The 26057-nt window shown below is 40.8% G+C and overlaps 2 protein-coding genes across 7 annotated transcripts in view; one reads left to right on the forward strand and one right to left on the reverse strand.

Annotated features, from left to right (window-relative positions):
* Positions 1 to 19630, reverse strand: part of arhgap29a (Rho GTPase activating protein 29a) — a 33138-nt gene extending 13508 nt beyond the window's left edge. The window contains exons 1-4 of one of the 4 annotated variants that reach the window (XM_020087752.2): positions 19009 to 19630; positions 17021 to 17385; positions 3339 to 3482; positions 594 to 690 (exon numbers count right to left, since the gene is read on the reverse strand). In XM_020087752.2, coding sequence (XP_019943311.2) covers positions 594 to 690; positions 3339 to 3482; positions 17021 to 17285 — 506 coding nt within the window. In that variant the 5' untranslated portion in view covers positions 17286 to 17385; positions 19009 to 19630. Of the gene's footprint in view, positions 1 to 593; positions 691 to 1402; positions 1769 to 3338; positions 3483 to 14615; positions 14772 to 17020; positions 17386 to 19008 lie in introns of those variants that run through there. The other 3 variants (XM_069513074.1, XM_069513076.1, XM_069513075.1) reach the window with 3 other exon arrangements.
* Positions 19631 to 20939: 1309 nt separating this feature from the next.
* prkdc (protein kinase, DNA-activated, catalytic subunit) overlaps positions 20940 to 26057 on the forward strand; it is a 37747-nt gene continuing 32629 nt past the window's right edge. Inside the window, exons 1-8 of one of the 3 annotated variants that reach the window (XR_011239055.1) lie at positions 20940 to 22126; positions 23878 to 23954; positions 24040 to 24144; positions 24636 to 24710; positions 24874 to 24982; positions 25076 to 25188; positions 25642 to 25741; positions 25952 to 26007. Coding sequence is in view for 2 of the 3 variants with exons in the window: in XM_020087657.2 (XP_019943216.2) it covers positions 21964 to 22126; positions 23878 to 23954; positions 24040 to 24144; positions 24636 to 24710; positions 24874 to 24982; positions 25076 to 25188; positions 25642 to 25741; positions 25952 to 26007 (798 nt within the window). In the remaining variant the exon portion in view is untranslated. Of the gene's footprint in view, positions 22127 to 22182; positions 22230 to 23877; positions 23955 to 24039; positions 24145 to 24635; positions 24711 to 24873; positions 24983 to 25075; positions 25189 to 25641; positions 25742 to 25951; positions 26008 to 26057 lie in introns of those variants that run through there. The other 2 variants (XM_020087657.2, XM_069513071.1) reach the window with 2 other exon arrangements.

Below are 26057 nucleotides of genomic sequence, written 5' to 3' on the forward strand. Positions count from 1 at the left end.
AAGAAAGGGTGAAGCACATCAGATACAACATTTGCAAGAGGAATGGAATCATGATTGTGTTTTATATTAAGGGGTTTTAAAAGGGACACTCACAAGAAATGGTTCAACCAGATACATTAACGACCAAGATATCCTGACTTTAGCCAGGTTCAAGCTTCAAAAACATCAGAAACTACAATTCTCATAATGTAACTCAGTAGTGACTCTCCTTCTGCCTCTAAAATTCCCACTTTCTTTCAAATTCCTGTGTATAATGCCAGAGTTCCATGTATAAAGTATATGTTTAAAGATAAACCTGATGATTTTAAAAGGGGGGGGGGGGTTGTTTCAAAGCAAAATTTAAGTTGAGACAAAATTTGTACTATCTATTGTATTATTGTTATTATTGTTATTATTTATTTCTGGACCTATTATTCTTTTTAATTCCTTTATTTTGAAGGCCAAATTTGCTTTTGTGATGAAAGCCAATTGTTGATTTGTGCTTTCAGATTAACAGATTTATTGATTAACATTAGTTATGTGCTCTTAAAAAATTGTCCTTGGTTAACAATAATAATAAAATTAACTCATAAGCAATTTGACATGATACTTACACATTGCCAAACGTGAATGCCAATGTGTCGATAGCACTGTAGATCTCCCTGAAAAGCTTCTGCTTGTTCTCTTCGTTCACCTCCTTAAAGTTCACTCCTGTCAAATTGTGATGAAGAGGGATAGAGTCAAGCTCTGGTTGCAAACCACTGAAGACATCCTGTGATTGAGGCAAGAATCCTACAGCATGATTCATCATCCTGTGCATGACGTCAAATGCGGAGTCAAAGAAAAGTCTCCTCTGAGTCATGCTTTACTCCTCAAATCACACTGAGAGCAAAGGAATTGTTCATATCACAGAAGTGCAGACATTTTTAAAATTCAAAAGTCCCTCACAGGCGTCCAAAAACAACTGTGTACAATAAATCAGAAGAGATAAGCAAAGACGGCAAGTGTGTATATTTGGCTGTAATCTGGAAAAAACAGTAGTTTCCTGCTGTGAGTCTAAACACTGAGCACATGACTGAGGACAGAGCAGGGGGGGAAAACACCAGTGTAAATATGGCTGTAATCAGTCTTCACAATAAACTTCCTGTCCTAACTGAGCAGAGAGAAAATAAACGGGGAGAGAGAGATGCTCAGGAAAAAAAAATAGATCAAACACAGAGCAATAAAATCTGATGAGTCCAAATGGTGTTGAGCTAATTGTAAATGACTTTTCAAATTTTAAAGGAAGCATCCTCATGTACACTCCAGCCACATAATGAAAATTGGAGAGCAAACTCCCACCAGTGCCAACCAAATACTACAATATTTCCTCGGTGCTATTACACAATGTTAGAGAAATAAACTGTACAAAAAAAATACCCACCTCAATAAAGCTTCTCTTCTCCTCCTGCTAAACTGAAATAAGACTTCCTGATCATGATTACGACTTCAGGTTGAAGAGTTAATTTTCTGTCAAAACATCAGAAATTCGACATCGAAAAAAGTTACCTCTTTTTAGGGGCAGTGCCAATTTGTATCTCTATCCAGCAAAACAAAAAAAAGATACACATAAAGAAAAATTCAATCCCAAAAAAATATCTTCTGGCTTGGGTAAAGGAAGCGTTAAGGTTTTGTTAGAAGGGTATTTTTGTAGGTCCAGAGTCCATGGGGCCCTCTGAGCCTCTAGTCAACCCCAGTCCAGCTCCTGTAGCCACCACCATTTAAAACACGCATCTCTTGTGCCGTTACATCTCCACTGCTGTCCAGCCCCCTACCCCCCAACAGGACATCCTGAGGCTTGCTGGAATACAATGCCAGTACTCGCTCAGGCCCCAACCAGTGGTCCAAACATGGAAGTTACATCATCAGGGAAAAATGGTATTGTTTCACTGGAAAAGCACAACACTCTTGAGACCCTCGTCAGCTGTAAAAGTCCTACCCGAAAATTAGATCTAGGTTGAAATTTTATCCTAATACAAAGAAATAAGGAGGTGTAGCAACGGATGTGATTGGATATGAAGCATCATAAAACAGGGAGAAAGTCTAAATGAACAACTATTTAATCTAGAATTGTGATATACATCAGCTTAGAGTGATGAAGTAGAACACAAATCCCACTACGAAAATATGAGTCTTTTCTCATTCTTGCAGTGAATCTGTAAAAAATTTTCTTAGTGAAAAATTAAGATCAGAAACAATAAAACTTCACATGACTCACTTCCATATAAGCACAATCAATTGTCCAATTTATTGTTGCACTACAATAAAGTTTTCAGATTTTGTTTTGCATAGTTGATCACAACAGGTCATGAAGCGAGCAATTCTGGCCACCTAGTGGTAGACAGGCATTATAGCATGCTTTACTGCATATGCTTAAAAAAGGCAACATAAACACAGATTAACGTTGCAATTAATTTCTATTCAACATAGGCTCTAGCTGATAGGTACCACTAAAAATGGCTTCCCTAGACCAGACCAGAAAACTTCTCACCATTGATGCTTCAATACCTCTATAAAATGCCTATTAAGCTGTCAAATCAAAGTTTCTCCTCTGTATGTGCCTTCAACATGTTTGAACACTACCACAATAGTGAAATTCCTGCACGCAGCTTATAATGGTTTATGACACATACACCCGTGTGTGGACTCCTAAATATTTCAGTGAAGCCAAACTACATTCATATGCACACACTCCTTAGACTCTGCTCAGCTCCCTGTGACTCTATTCCTTATTAAATAAAAGCTTTTCTTAAAAAGCTTTGCAGCCTCTCGATGCCCCTCTTTGCAATGCAAATGGAGACGAGGTATACTCTGGGGATTCTTGTGTGGCGGCCAAGTTAAGAATTGACCTGCATGCCAGATCATAATCTCACAGAATGAGAGATTGAAAAGGATTCCTCAGTGTAGTTCCCTCTGGACTGGCAGATGAAGCACAAAAGGACACCCGCTTCCCTCTGCCCCCTTGAATCAGGTATCTGACTCCCAAATATTATTTTCTTGCTCTCTGTATGGGGTCTGAAACACATGCTGATGCATTCTAAGCACTTGAGTGACTTCTGAAGGGCTGCATTGCTTTGAAGCTGAAAGAGACCTCCTCAGAAACCTTCCCAGGGGAAGTTCTTTTTGAGAAAGTGTGAGAGCGAGGACGCAGTTATAGTGAATGTCCAGGAGAGAAAACTGTCAAAGGAGGAGGGGGGTTTAGATAAGCAGAGACAGAAAACAGACCAAAGGAAGATTGGAGGAGTAGCTGTTTTTGCAGGATAGCCATAAGGTATGTGTATGGATGTGTGTGTGACGGAGAACTGGTCATCACAGCTCACCTTTGACCGTGGCGATAACGGTTCCAGCTGTACTGAGGATGTCCACAGAGTTGAGACTCTGGTGTTTGCTGATAATGGCCTTTAGGACTCGCAGCAGCTCCCCAAGTCGCTCATGGACCGCATGATGGAGACAGTCCTGGTGCTCTGGAAAGATGCAGAAAACCATGAAAAAGAGAGAGTAAGAGATAACTGGAGAAAAGTTTGTGTTAACAGATATTTTTTTTTTAATCCAGAAGAACCCCCCTTTCGTTATTATTATTTTTTCCTTACTTATCATGTTGTATTTATTTATTTAGGTTCTTTCTCAGTTTTGACAGTCAAACTAGATAAAAGTTATGTGGTATTCATCCACTATATGAATTTGTTTTTCTAAGGGTTTATGCTGAGCCAGGTCAAACAAGAGCAATCATTACTTCCGTACAGGGTTAGTGGCATACAGCTGTCAGTTACAACATTATTAGGGCACTGAAATTGCTCTGATTATTTTATTAAATAGTTTGTTCTTTAAATGTACCGATGTTGGATCAGTATTTGATATCGGCCGATGCGCAAAGTTCACCATATTGTAACTGGTATCAGGAAGGGAGTTTTAAAAGATTAAACTCTGATCAATCATGTAATATTGGGGATTTGGAAACATTTAATCCCCATCAACAGACAAACAATAATTTTAAACATTGATAAAAGAATGAAAACAAATAGAACAAACATCATGCAAGCCAAATCTAATGGCTGATGTGTGCTGTGTTCCTATCTGCATGTCAGTACATAATATTTCACTCTTTGTTGACACTTTTAAAACAGTTCACTATCAAGCCCTGAGATCTCATTGACAGCTTCTACATTATCTATTAGCCTTGTTAACCTTTGACCAATAAGATGATAATGGATCAGTATGATCTGCCACAATGATGACAAGTCACTGCACAATTAAGCTGCTATTTTATGAGTCATGTTATCACTCTTATAATTCTTTAATTACGGTATTTAAAACTGAGGCTAAACAATTAACAATTCATCGTGTGATATAATTCCTGAACAGACTAGAGGGCAACTATTTAAAAATCTCCCTTCTTTAAATGAATGGTGCAACTTCACTGGCAACAGAATTACTACATGACATTCCAGCTTTGTTGGTTGAAAAGGTGACCATGGCAGCCATGTCAGACTGCTGCCATCCATTCACGGCAGCTCTAGTCAACACTGTGGCTGCTAATGGTTTGCCCGGGCAACTGGACCATACCAGCAGATAGCAGAGGGATCATTGCACACAACTCAGCAAACCTACACAGACAACTGAAATGGTGCTAACCTGACCACCGAACAAATAGACAAACATGACCTAGTCTGCTCTTTCTGCAATTAGCAATTAGCTAGTCAGTTAACCAAGGAGAATATGGCATCTCAGGTATGTGGCTCTGTGTACTTGATAGGCCTTTTACAAACAATGAGTCATTGCCATTTGCAAAAGCACAAAATGCAGTTTGCTATCAATTACCTTGGTCAAGGAGTGAGGTCATGTGTGAGTAAATGAGTACAAGAACTGAGGTTTAACCTAAGTATTTTTACTACTTATACCAAAATGTACAGAGTGACACAGAGAATAATGACTACTTTCTGACAGCTGGCCAAGGGGGCTTTCACAAGGATAAAATATACTAGAGGGAAATGATGAAACAAAGGATCTCACATCTCTGTACTCCCTCACACACACACACACACACACACACACACACACACACACACACACACACACACACACACACACACACACACACACACACACACACACACACACACACACACACACACACACACACACACAGAGCTCCCTCCACGTGTTCCAGTACTGTAATCACACAAAATACACAGTCGGCTGGCTGGTAGGTTCTTGCTCATTCTGTTGTTGTAAAATGTGGCACACGTGTTATCACATGTATAAACAATACATTTAAATAGTCATTTCTAGGTCACATGTTTTGCTTGCAAATTCTCTCTTAAGCGTGATATAAAAAATACACACATATATGCATACACACGCACAAACACACACAATACACGCACACAAACATAATGGATACAGGCAGTCAAAGCCACAGTTTGTGCTGACGATCACCCCTGGATTACCCCTTCATGGAAGAGGGGATCAGAAAGACTTTAGCTGTCTCCCATTTTTTCTTTTATTCGTCAGCCCTCTTTTTGGAGTGGGACAAATAGTGCCGCCAGTGAGACTAATAATGCTTGGTCTGTGTGGCCACCATGACAATGCTAGCTGAGGCCTGACCCGGAAATCCAGCCAACTGACCAGCAGGTGACAAGTTCACAACAACACCACAATAATCAAACATTATGAAGCATGCAAAATTAAAGTGACTAAATATGCAGCCCAATTCACCAAAATAGTCTGCATTTGTGTGTTGTATGTATGTATTATTCAAGCTTTCCTGCAGGACTCTGAAAGACCCTCTTTTTTCCCCTCAATGAATGAGACACAGCAAATTGTGCCAAATGGCTATACATGCTGTTGCTTTACTGACAACTTCACATCAGCAATGGCCCACTTAAAACAAACCCAAAGACCTGGAGTGATTGGATGATGTGCGGTAATTACAGGAAATAAAAGCACAAGGAGGTCAAGAGACAATTCCAGGTGAAGAAGTACTTGACACAAACGAATCAACCTAGCAGACAGACGCAGCAAAATGATTACACAAGAGAAGCACAAATTTCAAATTACTTTAAATACTCTTTGCCAATATGCCCTGCTGCTTCTAGCTTGCCAAAAGCTTCTCCACAGGACCTGGAGAGTCCTACCCCTCTCCGTAGTAACCACCTTCATCCATCTTAATCAGATGTCATGCGCAGCTCTTTCCAGAGCCGAGGACCCTGTGGAGTTTTGATGATGAACGCCTCTCATGCTTTTGTGTCAGCTGCCCAACTATCCACGAGGCAGGAAAAGAGCCAGTGGTGTGCTACTGGCACAACCACACATCAAACTCAATACTTCTATACAATCTATGCACATGGGCGTATACAGACAAGGTCGTTCTTATTGATGGTAGCCTGAAATATTTCGTCATTTAAAAAATGTGTCTGAAATGAGTGAAAGGGAAAAGCAAAAATTTGTGATTTTGTAGTGGTGTGGCACGATGAACGATTTTCACAGGGTCTGCATAAAACAACAAATATACATATGCATACATATATATATATATACTTTTTAACAATGTAATAAATATAACATTGAATATCATTCTCTTTTTTGCAAAGTTTATCCTTTACTGTTCATGGAACGCAGTTTTCCCAAAGACCTCATCTCTCATGGGGACCCCAACCCACAATGATTTGATAAGGGTCATAGTTTACAACGAGCTGCTTCACCCCTTAAGCTCTTAATTGGTCCTGGTCAGTTTAGATCCCATTTATGGGCATTATGTGTTGAATGACAAAATACACACAATAGCCTAAATCATCCCCACACAGGCTATACACTCCATTCACTACCTGAGTAACTGAATCCTGAGTCCTGCAGGCATCAGGCCTGCACAAGCTAGAGGTTTATTAAGGACAAGCCCAAATCATGAATGCCCACGAGACAGAGGGTCTTCCTTTGCAAAAGCTCCATAGGCTTCAGTCTTCAATGGCGGCTGTGTGGCCTATTGGACCATCGTAAATGGAGGCTAATTAGCAAGACATTATGATGCATCCACCAGCCCAGCAGGACACAGGATAATGTACAGAGACTGATTATTTAACCCCTAAACTGCCATTCTGGGCGAGACACAAAGAGAAGAAGACTTGTTCCCACCAGAGAGAGCTGGTTAAAGGAACATTCAAGCATAGCACATTTGTTTCAGCAGGGGTATAGTCATTTTAAAGGTGGGAAAGGTCTGAGAGGTCTTCTTTTTTGAAAAAAGCAGTAATGACAGAGCATGTTTCGGTGTGAAAATATTAGTTGAGGCCATGTGAAAACTGACAAAAACAAGCAAGATTTGGGGAAGATCATAGTGTTTTCTCTTGGGAAGACCACATAGGTTTAATTGAGGACTGCCGAGAACTCACCGTTGTCCCTGGGGCCACTAGCAAACAGTAGGACTGGTCGCCTCATGGGCCTGCCACATGAAGCATTTATTGAACAATAAATCACATCGGCAGCTTTTCACGGGAAAGGATTGTGTGTGTGTGTGTGTGTGTGTGTGTGTGTGTGTGTGTGTGTGTGTGTGTGTGTGTGTGTGTCTTTGTCCATGTGAGATGGTTAGAGGTGGGAGGATTGTAAGGAGTGACAGGGGAGGAGGAAGGGGGTTGTGTGTTATTTGGGGTAGTACTCTCCCTTGGGATTTGTCCCAAATTTACCCCTGCACCCCACATCCCTGCCTCAGCGCGGGTTATGAGAGAAGGAGAGAGTGAGAGACATTCCTGGGCATAATAAGCCCTGGTGAATGAGGGCTACAGGGGGATCAGACTCTGATCCTGATGAGGAGGAGGCAGCGGATCAGGAGCTGCTCAGAGGCTGCCAGCAACACATTGCCAGGTTTTTACTTCATTAGCGTCATGGAAACCCAACATTCCAGCCTCTTGTTTGGGAGCGGGGACAGGAGTTGAAGGAGTGAGGGGTGGAGGGGGATCCATAATGAAAACATTGTCAGATCATTCACCATCGCGATGACACCTCAATACCAAAGCATTCTGATGCCGCTCTGGAGCAGAGACTCTCCAACACTGGCATGTCACAGACCTACAGACGTGATTTACGAACACTTTTTCCTGAAGGACTCAAACAGATCGAAAATGTTGATTTGTTGTTGATTTCCACAGTCTACACAGACATAATGGTTAAGCTTGACCAGTTTTAATCAGATTGTACAGTATAGTTGGATTTACTGATGTCATCCATCAGAATAAAAAAGATGGAGTTCTGTTCTGACCTGCAATATACACAAATATAGTAAAAGGAAAGTATAGCACAGTAAATAAAACCAACATTTGGAACCTACAGACTCTCCTTACCAATGGGAAGCTATGCTCATCTATACCTTATTTTTAGGGTTTTGCATTGGATCTTTTATGTTCTTGGTTAGCCTTCTAAATGGGTCATATTTAGTTGCAAAACATTAAGAGCCAGGTATTTGCGAGGAGTCAAACTTTTTTAGACTTCGGCATTTGATGTGAAAAGATTTGTAATACTCCTGCAACATTTGCCCATGTTTTATTGACTACCATGTACAAAATATAATGTGTTAGTGTTTCATGACTCCATCAGCGCTAAAGAGATGCTGATGTTTTTTCATCTTGTACACCAACAGGGAACGTATCTCACTTTGACTCTCTGATGTTCAAACCTTCCACTAGGGCCTGACACAATATGACTTGGCAACATTCCTTTTGCTGTGACCCTAACTCTGCTCAGTCATGCATTGCAAATCATGGGAGCAATGTGTTATTTATGCTTCAAAACATTTGGGAGAACGGAGGGGTGCTTATTGCCACAAAGCAAGTGTGAAATCACTAAACATGTCACAACTGGGTCCACAGAGGTCCGATCAAATGGAAGCAGCTCATGGCAGAGGGGGCTAAATAGGATGTCGGACAGGCTAGCCATGACTAATGTCAATCAAAATCTCTCCATGTGTCCTATTGAGTCAGACCACAGCTGGACATTCCAGCTACTCAACCCTGAAATAACCAATCAGGACTCTCTAGTTGTTTAAAAGAAATTGGGCATTCATCAAAAGCCATGGTATGGGTAAGTTTCAAGGGGCTCCTTTGAGACTTGCCCCCTCTTCAAAAGACCAGCAACCAAATGCGGATCTAATAATCAATCACCGTGTGACTCAGTAACCTTTGTTTTGTTCAAATGAATTCTTCTTTAATTGGCTAGGGTGAAATGCCAAATTCTTTTACATTTCCCTCTCAGTAGTATGACATCTCACAGCAAAAAGTGACCCTAAGGTTTCAAACCAAAATTCAAACAATTTGCCCAAATATAAGGGGGTCTTGCAAAATGGGTCCACTTAACCTTTAACACTTGGGCAGGGTCACTGCAATGGGTGGCCCATACAGCCTTTGATATCTCCCTCCTCAACATAATTCCTGTGGTCAGTGTCCCTGGTACACCTCTGTCGACAGACCACCGGCGATCCACTCCACGGATTAGCAGATTACACACAGCTGGTAAAAGGCAGTGGAACTTTGCCTTCCCAGAATCCTGTGCTCATACCGAGGCATTCCCTGTTGATTCATCTTAAAAGCTCTTTTTCCCATGACTGCACGCACAAAGACCTGCCGTTTAAAAAAGAGCCCAAGGCTAGACACGCAGCACCTTCCATCTAGGTGGGGGGCTTTTATGTTCCCACTCTGCAGGCTATTGCCTTTGTCAGGCTTGTTAGGTGTTAGCTCAGGAAAAACAAAAAGCCAATAGAAAATGATGTGCAATGAAGGCTTAACACAGGAAATGCAGAATACTAAGGGGTGATATAATAGAAAGAACTGCATGGTATAACCACATATTCAGCATTAATAATAAAGATTACATGCAAAAACATTGAAAATTACCCTTAAATCTGAGGGTGAACTTTTCCAACATCTCTTTCTAGTCAACAGACCAGTCTACCCATGGATATTTCTCTCTTCAGTCATTTGCATATAAATGAGATACCCAGTGGAGATTGAAGAATTTTCCCCCTCTTTCATTTCTCTTTGGAGCTGTCTGTCACACTGAGGAAAGACAGGCAACCTTTCCCTCCAGATCGCTGCACATCACCACCACCACCACCGCCTACTTTTGATGCAAAGTTATGAAAGCTGGCATTTCAACAATGCTTTCTTTAAAGGTTCAGTGTGTTGAATTGTGTGACATCTAGTGTTGAAATTGCATGTTGCAGCTGAATACCCATCACCCACCCTCCCCTTCTAAACATGAAAAAGAACCTGTGGTCACCTTTAGTTGTCATAAAAACTCAAAAGTTTGTCCAGTCTGGACTAATGTAAAAAACATGGCGGCCTCCGCAGAGAGGACTCCCTCCTCTTACACACTGGACCTTTAAGACAAACTGCCAATCCTCCCACATTGCAAACTATAGTTGGCATCCAAACTGCTCAGGCATTATCCTGTAGAGACTATAGTTGCTCCACAACCTGTGTAATGCAAGCAAAGAAACATCAGCAGGCCAGGGAGTTGGGGAAATCTGAAGACGGGCCCCTTTAGTACACCTGTCAAGGGGCAGTACTGGGATTTGAGGGGGCAGAGATTAGGGAGCAACCACAGCATTGAGAACAAGAAGACACTGTTCAGCTTTACTAGCATCCGAATCCTAACAAAAAGAGCTTTGTGTGCATTAGAGCTTGCTAAGAGACCTTAAAAACAATATTCTCATAACTGTCAAGGCATTTAATTGACTCAATTGTACTGAATAGGATCAAGTATCTCAGAGGGTTTGAGGGTGTTGCACTTTTCTGTAAGAAAAACATCTAAACAATTCAGGGCTGTAGAGGCCATGCTGATTAACACAAAATACTTCATATATTACTGCTAGGGAGACTCCTGCATTAATGGAACCCCTCTGCAAAATATGCAGATTCAGGGGCTCTTGACTTCTGTGCTAACAACTGATGATATGTAAAGATAACATTGGTCTAGTAGGCACCATTATCAGATCCAAGAGATAGATTTAAAACAGATATACAGGCATTGTTGCTGTTGTGCCATATTCTTTGGCAGGTTCAATCCCACCTCAATTACTACTACTTTTCTCGGTCACCCTTTCTACACCTCAATGGGACCTAATTTGAGTCTCACAAGACAGGACAGACCCCAGTTGGTTCAGGCTATGCTTCACGCTTAGTCTGTTTACCTCAACATCAAACAGGGGCTCTCTTCCTTTCACTGAGCAAAGCAACTGAGTTCCTAAACTTTCAGGGTGTTTCAAACTAAGACAATGGCTGGTTATCCTCCTCTCTCCGCCATCAACTCCTTTGGCCTTTAACAAGTTATGAGCTGTACCCAGCATGGGGCTGACCCGGTCACATGCGAGTATGCCCCAAGGTTGGCACTGGCAGAAGAACAAGGCCAATTACAGCAAATTCACAAAAATGTGATTTACAACAAATAATAATGGAGACAAACTACAGGTGTGAGTAAAGAACATTTAAAACCTGTTTCCCCAAACGATGAATGAACAATGAGGCTGGAATACCTGTGCTGTTTCATGAGTAGACTCAATCAATTCTTGTGATAAGAGAACTGGCCAAGTGAGCTTTTCTCGGAGACAAGAACAGCATTGTAAAAGGCATCACTGACCTTGATGCTATTCTGTAACTGAATAAGCACCTGTCACCTGCAGTTTAGATTTGCTCATAAATACAAAGCACAAAAATCAGGATCAGGAATTTACATCCCCCCAAAAAGATATATGATTGATAATAAATGCAATTTAATTACATACATGGACAGAATTAACTGAAGGTAATTTCATAAATGTTGCAGCTCTACTTTTATATTCACATATTATGATTGTATAAGTGGATTAACAATTTGCAACAAATATTTGTTTAAAAGGAAAAGATTTAAAATAAATGCAGCCTTGCCTAATCCTACATTATGTTAATGCAGTGCAGAAATAGAAGCCACCGATTCAAGGGCCACTTAAGCTTATACAGGGGATACATTTGCCATCTTTGTTGCAAAGCTTTAATCCAAGAGGGGTGAGGGGAGGCCCTCTGATCACATGAAAAGGGGGGCACTGGTTAAATCTAGCATCTAGGAAAACAACAGATCATTAGTATTGTTTGCAAAGTTCCCCATTTTTTCTGTGTGTGGACAAGACAGGACAATATTCAGTATGCCAATTGCTTTATAGTTGGGTAAAAAACCCTGAGCTGTGTACATAAGCAGCCTCTAGTTCTGAGTTTCTCAAGTCCAGCCTCTGCCCACAATCCTTAGCTTTTCATGCGTATTGTGGGAATCCTGGAGTTCCATCGTAGTGTGTGGCAGACATCGGCAGCCTCCTGTAACAAAGCTGCCCCGGCAAAAAAAAACAGTGCCCAAAGCCATAAATCTCTGCAGAGGGAAGGAAGAAGAGAGAGAGAGAGAGAGCTCAAACTTAAAAACAACTTACAAATCTTCTAGTGGATTTAGGCCATTAAACTTGACATGTCAGCATCGTTTTGCCACCTGTATACAACATGCACTCATTGCACACACTGTGGTTGGCCAAAGGGCAGATTTTCCGCTGATGGTGCTCTGTAGAATTTATACTTTTGTTTCCTCAGGCAGATGGATATAAATGTACCTGCCATATGTCACAATACTTTGCAATTTAATCCTGGTGGGTAACAATCCGAGGATCTAACCCTAGCCATGTCAGCTAATGCTAAAACAATGTCTGTGCTATTAAACAAGGATCTCCCCAAAACAATTAAGGTAATGTAGTAAATCCTGTGAGACAGCTTAGTTGGCAAGATAAGTATACCGCATTAAATCAAGATCTTTGGAAAATTTAATTTGGGAGCACTGGTGTAATTTGATCTTCAAGAGACAACTTTAAAGCAGGGAAGGGTAGTTGTATGCTCTTGGGATAATTTACAGTGGCTTTAGATATGGGCTCAGCAAAAGAACCATAAAAGGAACTTTTTGGAGGCAAGAAGAAGCTCACAGTGCTTTACAGTGGATCCCAGACCCGGCGGGACAGACTGTCTAAACAGAGCACAGTTACAGCTATTAAGAAAGTCTGGAATGGCTAGTGAAAAGCCCAAGTAGGGCTAAATTTAGGCTGCTATTTCACAAGGGGTGATTTAGAATGCAAATCACTAAAATAGCATTTAGGCTTTTTCTCTGAGGACCCAGAGCAAAATCACTTTCCCACAAAGCTTAAGCATCATATTCAGACATCCAAAAAGAGAAGAAAAAAAACACTTATTTTCCCACATTTTACAGCAAAGGCACAAAAACAGAAGGAAAAAAAAACAAAGTCAAGCTTAACATCAATATAAGAAATGCTCTATTTTTTATAGGAAGAATTACTCACTTCTTTCATAACATTTTTGGTTCCCTGCCACTCAACTCTTACTCACTCAGTGGTCAGGTACATTACAGTGTATCATTGTACATTACAAAACACCTGTGGAACATTTTTAGAAGCTACCTGTTAATCATTAAAACCCTAGAACCGCACGTTCAGTGTGACAAGAGAGGCCTCCGATACCAGCACTTACTAACTGAGGAAACTTATGACTCAAATAAAACACACAGCTGACTTAAAGAGCTGAGTGCACACACAAGTCACACATTAACACTGACAAATTAAAGCTGTGACTAATGATGATAGAGTCGAGCTGTGACCTTGCTTTTCCCCCCTACAGTAATCCTTCATAGAAAGACTGACTGAAAATATGCAATATATGAGAGTTAATCAGGCTGTGTTGTCATTAAAAGCAAAAAAAAAAGACTAAGAGAATGGATGATATCGTCAGTGTATATTTCACAAGGCTGTTGTTCTGCAGGAACCAAACCCAGAATCACATGGGAAGGTATCAATATACATACAATATGAGCAATATATGGGTATCTGTGTTTATGTTTGCACAGATGTGAAAACCTTTAGTTTTCTGAAATATCAAGCCTAAATTACATTTCTTTGTCATAAGAGATTGGTAACATCATCTTTTTAATATCATTATGATTAATATTATTCCCCAATATCAGTACCACCCCCAATAACGCCACAATGGTCGACAGGCCTCTAGTGACAATACAGTATGTCAGCACAACAGCGATCAACACACATGAAAAAAACAGACTGTCTGGCAAATACAAATTAACAAGGAGCTGATACATGAACAGGTTAGCAGGTTCATGTCCCTAAAGGAAACAGCATTGAGCAATTGCATTCTTTTGAAAAAGCCAAAATGAATGCCATACACCTGTCTTTCTTAAATACAACATCAGTGTTGTGTAGTTACAGATTTTGATTTTGATAAGTGTTCACTGTATACATGGAGTGCAGCTTTCAAATTAAAAACCTGCTTGCTGGTGCAATTTTTTCTCTTAAGCAGCTGACACACAAAATTCACATCATTCTGCTTGGCAGAGCCGCAGCATGAAACAACCGATGACACACCTGTTCTTGCCAGACAGCCAGCCGCGATGATACACCCTCGCTCTTAAAATAGACATGGAGACACACAACAATCAACTGCAGAGCCTGTTGAGTAAATGGCAAGCCGGGGCCAAATGTTTGTTACGCTAATCTTATGATGGAGAGCTTCTGAGGCCCCACTCACCATCAAACACAAAAGCCACCTCCACAGCTCAGCTGGTCTCCAGACGTCCTCAGTGACCCTCAGGTAAGGACCAATCTTCCAAGACAATAATCCCCTCCAATTACTCTCACGCCCCTCACGAGCAGACACTGGCCAAGGTTGTAGCCTCAGGAAAGAGTGTATTTATCTGTCCCACTGTGGAGATGCTGGGACAGGTCGTCAACATTGACCTGACGACGATGATAGCACATAAACAGCTTTTTCTCAGACATGAGTAAAAAATAAATAACTCATGCGTCACTGACCACAGCTGAAGGGACATGTCGTAATAATTACCATGTAAGGCATCCCTTGAAAAATACCCTTCTTTTGTTATAAATAGAGCAAGGAATTGGTTGAAGAACCCCCCCATCCCTACCCCACTGGGACTAATCCCGCAGACCACAGCTATTTTCAACTTGGGAAAGTAGAAAACTCTGTAAAAGCTGCAAGTTAGCAGCAGCATGCAAATCCAGAGATGCCTCCCGGGACAATGGATGTCAGACTCACATCGTTGACTGTGAATACAGGCCATCCTGAGAGGGGCGCAGGGCCCTGAGCTGAATATTGCACCTGATCATTGACCCTGTGTGCTTAAAAAAAAAGGCTGGGGCAGTGAGAGGTCTGAACTATACTGCAGAGACAATATGGCCATAAATTATTGGGGGACTTAAATTCCATCCAATCCCAGCACAAGTCAGCGTCTTCCAACCATCTGTTAGCATGGTCTGCTAAAGAGGGCTACACCTCAACAATGACACTGAAGATTTTCACCGAGGTGCAACTGACATATAAATAATTTAAAACCAAACATCTGTATCGGCTGAAAAGTATGGGGTTGGGCACTTGTAACAAATAGACATGCAGGGAACTCATTTTTCAGTTAGTCCCACATCAGTGAGAAAAAACAGTCAGATGTTTTCCTGGAGTTTGGAATCACTTTAAGACACAATGGCCTCTTACTTGAACGGCTCTCCATCGTATTTAGCCTAATTTTCCCAACACGCCAAGTACCAGCCAGATCCTGAATTTCACAGCCACCCACATAAATATACAAGTTTGCACAGACAAGCTGTACGTCTAAGCCCGTCTCTTCGCTGGAACTGTTCATGTCATCACTGACAAAGTGAAGCCTATGATATTGTGACTTAGAGGGTATTTTATTATCTCTAAAAGGTCAACTGTTCCTGCTGGAATCATGCAGCAGCAGTAACACACCTGAATGTTTTATTTTCACCAGATTATTACCTCCGCCAAGGAGGTTATGTTTTCATCATGTTTGTTTGTCTGTCAGTTATCAGCGTACCACAAAAACTACAGGACGGATATCTAAGAAACTTGGTAGAAGGATGCAGAGTGGGTCTGAAGAGAAACCATTCAATCTTGGAGCAGATCTAGGATTTTCATCTTTTCTACCTTTCTTTAATGTGGGGGAGATGTGTGATTTTCACTGCTTTCCCAAGGAAAAATTCATGGATGTTGATGATAAGAATTTGCCATGCTTAGGGGTCTGATATTTATTAGTCTGTGTAATAGAGTGCAGACCCCCCCTCAAAAAAAATATGAATTGAGTAGATTTAAATGTGGCTTCATTGGGTTTGTTCAGTTCGGCCTTGGTGAATGTATGCGCTCTACAAGTGCAATTCTAGTTGGCTTTGCGTGTATTTCTCAAAAACCTCAAAAATAACTAAAGACACAGATTAATGCACATTACTTTTCTGCTACACAGAAAGAAACAGCGAGTTCAAAAACCAAACTATAGATAGAGAGATAAGGTTGTGTGACTGACCGAGCAGCCAAGGCCACAGCAGGACAAAACAGATAGACAGGTCTGCCACTGTGTACACTGTGGGGAAAGTAACAGTGTGTGCACAAGAGCTAACAGCTACATTAAAAATGCATATGTCTGTGCTTACAGCATTCCACGTAAAGGTTTTCTGTGCCAGAGGTTCAGACTTTAAAATTAAATGTGCATCTTGTTTCGGCGCCTTAACAATTTAGAAAAATACAAAGCAGGAAAAGAGTTTAACCACAACACTGTGTTCAGGTCAGTAAGGGAAACAGGGCAACCAGATGATGTTGCTAATACGTGGAAGCACTCACATGTGTAACTTATTGAAAAACCCACATGCACAACGGTCGATTGTTGTGGCAAGAAAATCATTAACAGGTTCCACAAACACTGAAAAACACAGCTCCGGGAAGTAATTGAATCTTTTTCATGTGAATATACATAACTGACAGGATTCATCAAGTGTGAGACCTCAGAGCTGCACACATACCATTCTGTTTAAAGATCACTTTGTGCTCGCCACTTTTTACCATCAACAGAAACTCACACAGCAGAAATTCACAAAACAGACAGTGCTCACTCTTTCCACACATACCTTTGGAGTTGAAAACTTCTTTGAGTTGCAGAAGCCGATCAGCAAACTTGCGCACATCGCTGACCAGCTGCATGATGTAGTTTGGGTCTGTTACAGGGATGTCTGGGCTGTCTGAGCTCTCTAAGCCACTCTTGGACACCCTGGCGGGGCCTGATGAACCCTGGCTGGAGCTGGAGAGGCGGGAGATGCCTAGAGGGAGTTTGGTTCCACCGCCACCTCCACCCGATCCTCCTCCCGTGCCCTGGCGCAGCATGGCAGCCAGCATGTCTTATTGGTCTCTTGGCCCTCAGGCCTGGTGAGTGTTCTTGCCGCTGCTCGGCTCAGTTCTCAGGGCTGGCACTGCACCACAGAGGAGATGATGGACGCTGCGAAGGAAAGAGAAGACTCTTAGTGCTGAGAAGATGCACCCACAAAAAAATGGCATGACTGAGTGTAATTGGATGTTATGTTTTCACCTCTGTTTGTTCGTTTGTTTGTATGTATGTATGCAAGATTGCACAAAAACAACTGTACGGATTTAAGTGAAACTTGGTGGAAGAGTGTGATCTGGGTCAGAGAAGAACCCATTAAATTTTGAGGCGGATCCAGAATTTTCATTTTAACATTTAACATCTATTTCTCAGGGAACAAATTATGCAATCAAATATTTTGCACACTTAAGGACTGATATCTGTGGGTGTAATCTGTTGCAGCTTGATTCAATTAAAGGGAACTGTTGGACCTTGGCTGAGGTATGCACCCTTCTGAGTGTCATTTTAGTTTCATATGTATGACAGGTGTATAACACACAAATACATGCACGTCTCTATGTAGTTGTGATGACACTTATTGATCTAATGCACTCCTGAGCCCCTTACCCTAACTTTAACCATCACAACTAAATGCCTAACCCTAACCTAATTCTAGGTTCTAGGAATCCTCAAACAGCTCATTGAATTTGTGAGGAGCAGCCAAAATGTCCTCACAATTATGGTATCGAACCTAAATTGGACCCTCATAACTAATGACAGACATGCACAGCACCAGACCTGGGCTATTCCTGATCAGGGATTAATTTGAGGTTTCTCGTGGTGTTCACAGCTCAAACAATTTGTATAGTGCCAAATCATAATATACATTATCTCAAGGCACTTTACACAGAAGGTCAAGACCTTAAAATCGTATTAATGTAGAGAAACCCAACAGTTCCAACACTGAGCAGCACTTTGGCGACAGTGGAGAGGAAAAACTCCCTTACCTTACCTTATTACAAATGGCTTCTCTCTCTGTCATCTGTTGGCAAAGTTTAACAAGAAGCTAAACATCCTCTATAACGTGAATACAAGTTTGGTACATAACGTTAAAAGCTCCAACTCAGACGTCTTCATTTACGTTACAACTCACTCGATGCACATTTTCTGCACTTGAATGAAAACATTTTCTTTAAAACTTTACTGTCCACATCTGCAGACGAAAGATGAGAAAATGAAAAGTACAATGGATCTTTGATTTCTGCGCCTGCTTGTTTAAAGGTCAATAAAGAGCAACACCACACTACTCATTAAAAAACACCATAATGTGATGATTTCGTGCCGACTGAAAATAATGAGATAAGATAAAACCCCTTTAATCCCTCAGATCATTAAAATCGTTTCGTTAATTCGGCTTCGATCTAATCCACCAGGCTACAAGCTTTTGATTTAAAATCTCTACCTTAGGGACGTGGTTGTCCTAGTGAGCGTTTAGACTTTAACTCGAATAAAAGTGTGGGATGATGACTCTGGGGAGAGATTCAGAAACTTTACGTGTATTCAACACGAGCCGAATGACTGTGATCAGAGTCGGAAACAGATCAGTGGTGAAAACAACACACATTTGCGACTGAACAAAGCGGCAGCGCCGGAGCAAACTTTAATGTGAGCGGAGTTCAGGCGGAGCTCGTTCTCTGAGAAACTGTTGGGTAAAGTTAGCTTGGTTTTAACGAAACAAAATGTCAGACTCTCGCTCACCTGGCGCGGAGTCCTGGAACATCGCAGCGGAAGAAGAACGAGCCTCAGAAGAAGAAGAAGAAGAATGAATCCACCAAACCCGGAGCTGTCTCCTGCTCCTCAGCTGATGATGTCCGGAGAGTCACTCCCTCACCTCCGCTCTGCGCGTGGAGGGAGCTCAGTGTGTGTGTGTGTGTGTGTGAGAGAGAGAGACAGAGAGAGAGTGTCTCCGTGTCTGTGTGTGTAAATATGTGTCCGTGACTCAGAGAGTGTATGAGTGTGTTTGTGTGTCACTGTGTGTGTTTGTGTGTCACTGTGTGTGTTTGTGTGTCTGTGAGTTCACAACAGGTGTCTGGAGTTTTTAAGTTTCAAGCTTTCCATAATGAAACGATAAACTTCCTGTTATACCCTTTCAAAATATATTTCCTTGTTATTATTACAGCCAAATGTCAACAAGGACAACATTTGTAACTTTATGCACCACAGTCATCATTTCATACATGTCAGTAAAATAGTGACTTTCCATATCTGACCCTTTATTTTAGAACAGGAACAGAACTCGACTCTATCTGGTGTTTGGAGCGGCTCTAAAAATCGATCCAGTGGTGGAGACCTCAGATGACACAGTGGATATTACTGCCATCTGCTGGTGAAATGTATGTAGTGTAGCCAAATAAATCAAACGCTAGTCACAGTTTGTAAATAAATGAAATATTGAAAATGTTGCATGAATGTGCTCGTGATAAATGACTGAGGAGCTGGCTGCTGTGCAAATTGCGTTCTGCTATCATTGTGATTTCTACACTTTCTGATTTTATGCCCAAATATTTTCACTATAAATGTGTTTGTCCCTGTGAGTGTGCGTGTGCGTGCATGTTTGTGTGTGTATGCGCGTGTGTCCCCGTGTGTGTGTGTGTGTGTGTGTGTCAGGCCATACAATAAATAACACGCTGCATATTTCTATATTTCATTAAAACTTGAATGAATGAATGAATGAACTTATGTGAGTTTAATTGTTTTCTATAAAAATTAAAAGATTTCTGTCTAAACCTTTCGAATTTGATTTTGTCTTATTTTTGAGAGACTAACCGGAAGCCTCAGTGTGTGTGATATCTGCCTTGATATAAATTAGTATACACTGCCATCACGTGGCCACTTGGTGTAATTACAGGTTTATTTGGTTAAAATATTATATTTTGAAAGTCTTTGCCGGATGTATCACTATGCTAATTGTGTCTAGCTTAGCGTGTGGTTGTACTTCACAACTGTGACCACGGGAGGGCGGTAAAGACTCGTGATTGACTTGAAGCTTTATTAACAAAACAGATTCTGAACAATCACATTCTGAATGAAAAGAGTCTTGAGACGGTAAATTCACGAGAGTTAACTCCCCCCAGTGGTCAAAGTTGAACTGCAACATGTTAAATTAAATCAAGCTAACATTATTGCAGACTATAATAGTATATTAACACTTCCGGTGACAACTTTCGAAATAATATCATTTAAAAAATATTCCTCTCTCGCAGCCGAGTCCTGACACACCGCAACCCAAGAAAAAAGTTAAAGTTGTGATTGTGTTTGTGTGTATGGGTCCGTGTGTGTGTATGTGCGCGTGTTCCTGTGAGTGTGTGAGAGCGCGCGTGTGTGTGTGTGTGTGTGTGTGTGTGTGTGTGTGTGTGTGTGTGTGTGTGTGTGTGTTTGTGTGAGAGTGTGAGAGTGTGTCTGTGGTTCTGTGTATCTGTGTAAGTCCTTGTGAGAGTGTGAGTCCGTGAGAGTGTGTGTGTGCATGTGTGTGAGTGTGTGTGTGTATGTGTGTGAGTGTGCGTCAGGCCATACAATAAATCACATACTGCATATTTCTATATTTCACAAGAACTTTATCGTTACTATGTCAGACATTTTTAAATAACCAGTCAGAGCTAAAGACATAAGTGTTGCCAATAAATACCAAAGTCTCTTGTGAACCACAAACAGCTTCACACATTGCACCAATAAAAATGTATTTTACTGTGTAAAACTATGTTGTCCCCATGAGCGGGAGTAATAAATAAAAAAGGCGGATTTGGCCACTTATTTGAGTCTATTAAAATTAAAAGATTTCTGTCTAAACCTTTCGAATTTGATTTTGTCTTATTTTTGAGAGACTAACCGGAAGCCTCAGTGTGTGTGATATCTGCCTTGACATAAATGACTATACACTGCCATCAAGTGGCCACTTGGTGTAATTATAGGTTTACTTGGTTAAAATATTGTATTTTGAAAGTCTTTGCCGGATGTATCACTATGCTATAATTGTGTCTAGCTTAGCGTGTGGTCGAACTTCACAACTGTGACCACGGGAGGGCGGTAGAGACTCGTGATTAACTTGAAGCTTTATTAACAAAACAGATTCTGAACAATCACATTCTGAATGAAAAGAGTCTTAAAACAGTAAAATCACGAGAGTTAACTCCCCCCAATTGCAGCATGTTAAATTAAATCAAACTAACATTATTGCAGATATAATAGTAGAGTCCTGACACATCGCAACCGAAGAAAAAGGTTGTGTGTGTGTGTGTAATTATTATTATAATTATTATTATTGTTGTTATTATTGTGATTATTATCATCATCATTGTTGTTTTTGTGGTTCTTATCAAAATGTAGACATAGTAGCGTTACACTTCCGGTGTAAAATTGTACAAAATAGTTACTATAAATTGCATCTCCTGAATCATTCACAGATTTTTAATGATTATACAATATATTATTTAACATAAGAGTTATGGTTTTTAAAGTCCTGTACAACTAACCACTAAATGCTACTATTGCTAGAAAATGAATGCATTGAATCTGAAATCATATTTTGACTTATCTATAGAGGAGTTTTACTTTGACACTTCCGCTGTTCCTGCTCATGATCAGGACTTCCTGATGTGAGTGACGAAGGACCAGCTCCTCGGTGTTGTCTCTGGCTGTGCTGGGTGAAGTGTGGCGATGACTTCCCTCTGCGGAGCCTCCGGGGGGATCCACGGCCTCCTCCTCAAACTTCATGAGGGTCTTTCAGAGGAGGACAGCCGAGCAGCGGCTCTGATATGTCACGACACCGTGAGGGACCTGGGGCAGGAGTGCATGATGACAACAGCCGAGAATGAGCTCGGTAAGACGGTTCATCACACGCTCTCCTCTCCTCACTGGGACATTCTGAACCCGCAACAAACTTCATTGACAATCTGTCGGTCTTCAGGTGAACGCCTCTGGAGGTGATGAGTGATGAACACGGTGCAGGATGTGAAGATGTATTCACTTGTATGAGCTGCGCATTAGTTCGTCTTACAAAAGATAAAGAACTCAAGATTTCTGTTAAATGAGTCTTCAACAGCTTTTTCCGCCAAAACCATCAGTTGGTGGGCGGGACGCTCAATCAGAACGTGTAAGCACAACCACGTGACTCTGACAAACAAACAAACCACCAACAGCCAATGACTGTCATGGCTCCTCTGCAGGTGGTCTGCACTCTGCAGCCACAGACTGTCTATAAAACTACTCTGCAGCCACAGACTGTCTATAAAACTACTCTGCAGCCACAGACTGTCTATAAAACTACTCTGCAGCCACAGACTGTTTATAAAACTACTCTGCAGCCACAGACTGTCTATAAAACTACTCTGCAGCCACAGACTGTCTATAAAACTACTCTGCAGCCACAGACTGTCTATAAAACTACTCTGCAGCCACAGACTGTTTATAAAACTACTCTGCAGCCATAGACTGTTTATAAAACTACTCTGCAGCCACAGACTGTTTATAAAACTACTCTGCAGCCATAGACTGTTTATAAAACTACTTTGCAACTAGTAAAACAAGTGATGCAGCTGTAAAAGCACTTTGCAGCATAACAATCTGACCTCAGATTCTCTCTATAACATCTTGTTCCTCAGTAAGATTCACATGTGCAAAGTAAAGCATCACAACTCATGCAGATCTCCTGCTTTGACCCAATTAATTATAAATAATAAACTACAAAGTGCTGCACAGCAACATTAATGGTAATAATAATAATAATAATAATTATAGAAATAAAGAAGAAGAATATCCTGATATTAAAATACAAAGTTTGTCCCAGTATGATGACAAGAGAATCTTTAAAACTGCACATACACATGTGAAACTGTTTTTCTCATTGTGCAGATGTTTTTGTTGGTCTTGTCCTGCTCACACAGGAAAGAGTGACAATTGAACCATTGATTATTGTCCCGATCAATCGAACAGTCAGTTTAGAAAAACTCAATAGAGAGTAGACCTCTGACAAAGCCAAACAATCCAATTTCTTAGGAGTAGAAATATAAAAGAGAAAAGGAAGTGGAAAAATAATTGCTGGATCTACAATCGCACCAAATCATGAGTTCTTCCCAGACTCAGGCCTCATCCCTCCACGAAGTTTGGTGGAAATCAGAAGTAGTTTTTGAGAAATCCTGGTAACAATTAAACCAAATAGAATGGCACTTAGCAGGGTGCATACTTCCACAAACAGTCCCCTTAAATCCTATCAAGCAAGTCAGTTCTCTTAATGTGTCAGTTTTTTTTCATCAAGATCCAAGATCAAAATTATATCAGAATTCGCCCAGATAGCCAACAAAGTTGAATAGATTCCTTCTTGACCCATAATGCATCTTACCACCAAGTTTCATGGTAATCCATCAAGTAGTTTTTGCGTATTTCTGCTTATAATCTTACAAATCAAATACAATTATGATGTCTTTGATTTGTATGCTTGTTTTTAATTTGTGTTTCTAAAACCTAAAGATTAAAATTTTACCATAACATGACAAAGAAGGACTTATTGTTGCTGTGCTGTTAAGGTGATGAAGAAGCTACATATTAACATTCCCATATGATTCCATCTGTCAGTTTTACAGATGTCCCTGTTGTTCTCCAAAGACTACGGACTGCTCAGTTTCCTCAGGAAGTCCCTGTCGTCAGATGAGGTCAGTATCGAGGAGCATCTGAAGACCAATAACACACAAAAAAAAGAAAAGTCCTAATATTTGACACAAACCTTCTTTTTTCCAGTTCAGGGACACCAGAGAAAAGATCCTGTGTTTTTTGGGGACGTTCTTGGACAAGGTTTCACACAGAGTCAAAGGTTGGGAGAAGACTTACGCCACAGACATAAAAGTAGGTTCTCTGGTTCTACAAGGAGAAAATATTTTTCAAAATGAACACCTGTTGTTGTTGTTGTTGTTCAGAGTTAAGCTACAGTTCCGTCATGCAGCAGATTCATCAGTGTTTTGCATGTGTCTATGTGTCAAATGACTGTACGACAACTTAAGACAGGGAGAGCTTCACTGTGATGGAGACGTCAACACATGTAAAGATATAAATGGACTGTTTCTACAGCACTTTTCTAGTCTTGTCAACTCAAAGCTCGTTCTAGTATATGTCACAATCACACTCATTCATAGAGCGCTTCTATGAGTGGTGCACCATTCATACACAGCCATCAGGGGGCAATCTGCGGGGGTCAGGGTCTTGCCCGTGGACACTTTGAGAATGGAGGAGACGGGGATCAAACCACTGAACTTCAGTGGACAACCTGCTCTACCTCCTGAGCCACAAACGTTTGCATGTGCACACACTCTAATATTTGTGTTCTCTCCATCATGCAGGACACATGCATGGTCGTGTATATAAAGGATAAAGTGGCCAAATCCAGGAATCTGGTGCTGGAGCTCCTCATCAAGGTTGGTGTTTCCTATAAAATGAGAATCATGATATAAGCTGACTTTATAATCTCTACGAGAATTTTTTTGATACTTTTGAACATATTGTAATAGCTGCTGCTGTGTTTTAGATGACATTAAAAGCGAATGGTGGGAGCTTATTCTTGTTCAATCCTCTCTGCAGGTTCTCCAAACCACAAAGTCTTCCAGCGTCGCTGCCAACTTCAAAATCTGCGAAATGTTCAACAGATTCTACAGCGAGCTTTGTCAGAAGAGCAAACTGCCAGATTCGGGTGAGCGTTTGTTTTATAATACATGAGGAGAGTACCATATTTTCTGGCTCTGAATCATTATTTTCTTTTTGTTTTTATTAAATTTTGGAATAGTTCTCGGAAAAATCTACGAGTTGCTAGGAGTTCTCGCAGAGGTTCACCCCAGTGAGATGGTCAACAACTCTGACAAACTCTACAAAGCCTACCTGGGGGAGCTGAAGGAGCAGGTTTGTAGCACAAACAATAAATCAGTCAATCAAAGATCAAATGAAATGTACAGGGCCGGTGGCAAGATCAAGTGTTTTGTGTTTTTTAAGATATAACTTAAACAGCCAGATGATTGACTGTGCTGTGGTTTTTCTTGGGAAGATTTGTGAGCCATGATAAGAGCTGCTCCATTTCACTAAAGCCTGAGAAAAGGAGCTTCAATCCTTCTTTTCTTATCTCCATTAACGTGAGAATCACTGAACCATCCTTTATGAAAGGAAAAGAGATAATGTCGTCCTACAATTCCTTACAGTAGCAACATTAATTGACCCACATCATCCATCCACAGTTTAAGTGCAGTCAGATTCTCTTTTCATCCGTCCTCATGAGTTCTTTTTCACATTTTCCATTGAGGTTGAGGAAAAAGATTGAAAAAATGAGAATTCTTGGATTTCTTTTCTTTCTTTTACCAGATGACGTCTTCAACAAAGGAACCAAAACTTTTTGTTGTTGCTGGATGTTTGATAGGAATCACCGCTCTGATGGTAAACTTCACTAAAACCATGGAAGAAGGTGTGTGTGTCTCTCTCTCTCTCTTTGCATGATTACACAGATGACCATGCAATTAGGCAATACCTCTCTAAAGTGACATTTTTTAATTTATACCAAGTGATCAACTGCAGATGAGTTATACTTTGTGCATGTACCGCCCCAGTCTAAATCTTAATCTCACATTTACAAGACACATTCTCAGTCGTGTATCTTAGTTTGTGTCTCTTGCAGATCCAGCAATGTCGAAAGAGATTTTTCAGTTTGCCCTGAAGGCAATCAGCCCACAGGTAAATGTCTCCCAGTCTTTAATAAAGTTGCAATACTGTCTTGTATTCTC

The sequence above is a fragment of the Paralichthys olivaceus genome, chromosome 17 (assembly GCF_024713975.1).
Source record: "Paralichthys olivaceus isolate ysfri-2021 chromosome 17, ASM2471397v2, whole genome shotgun sequence".
Classification (NCBI taxonomy): Eukaryota; Metazoa; Chordata; class Actinopteri; order Pleuronectiformes; family Paralichthyidae; genus Paralichthys; species Paralichthys olivaceus.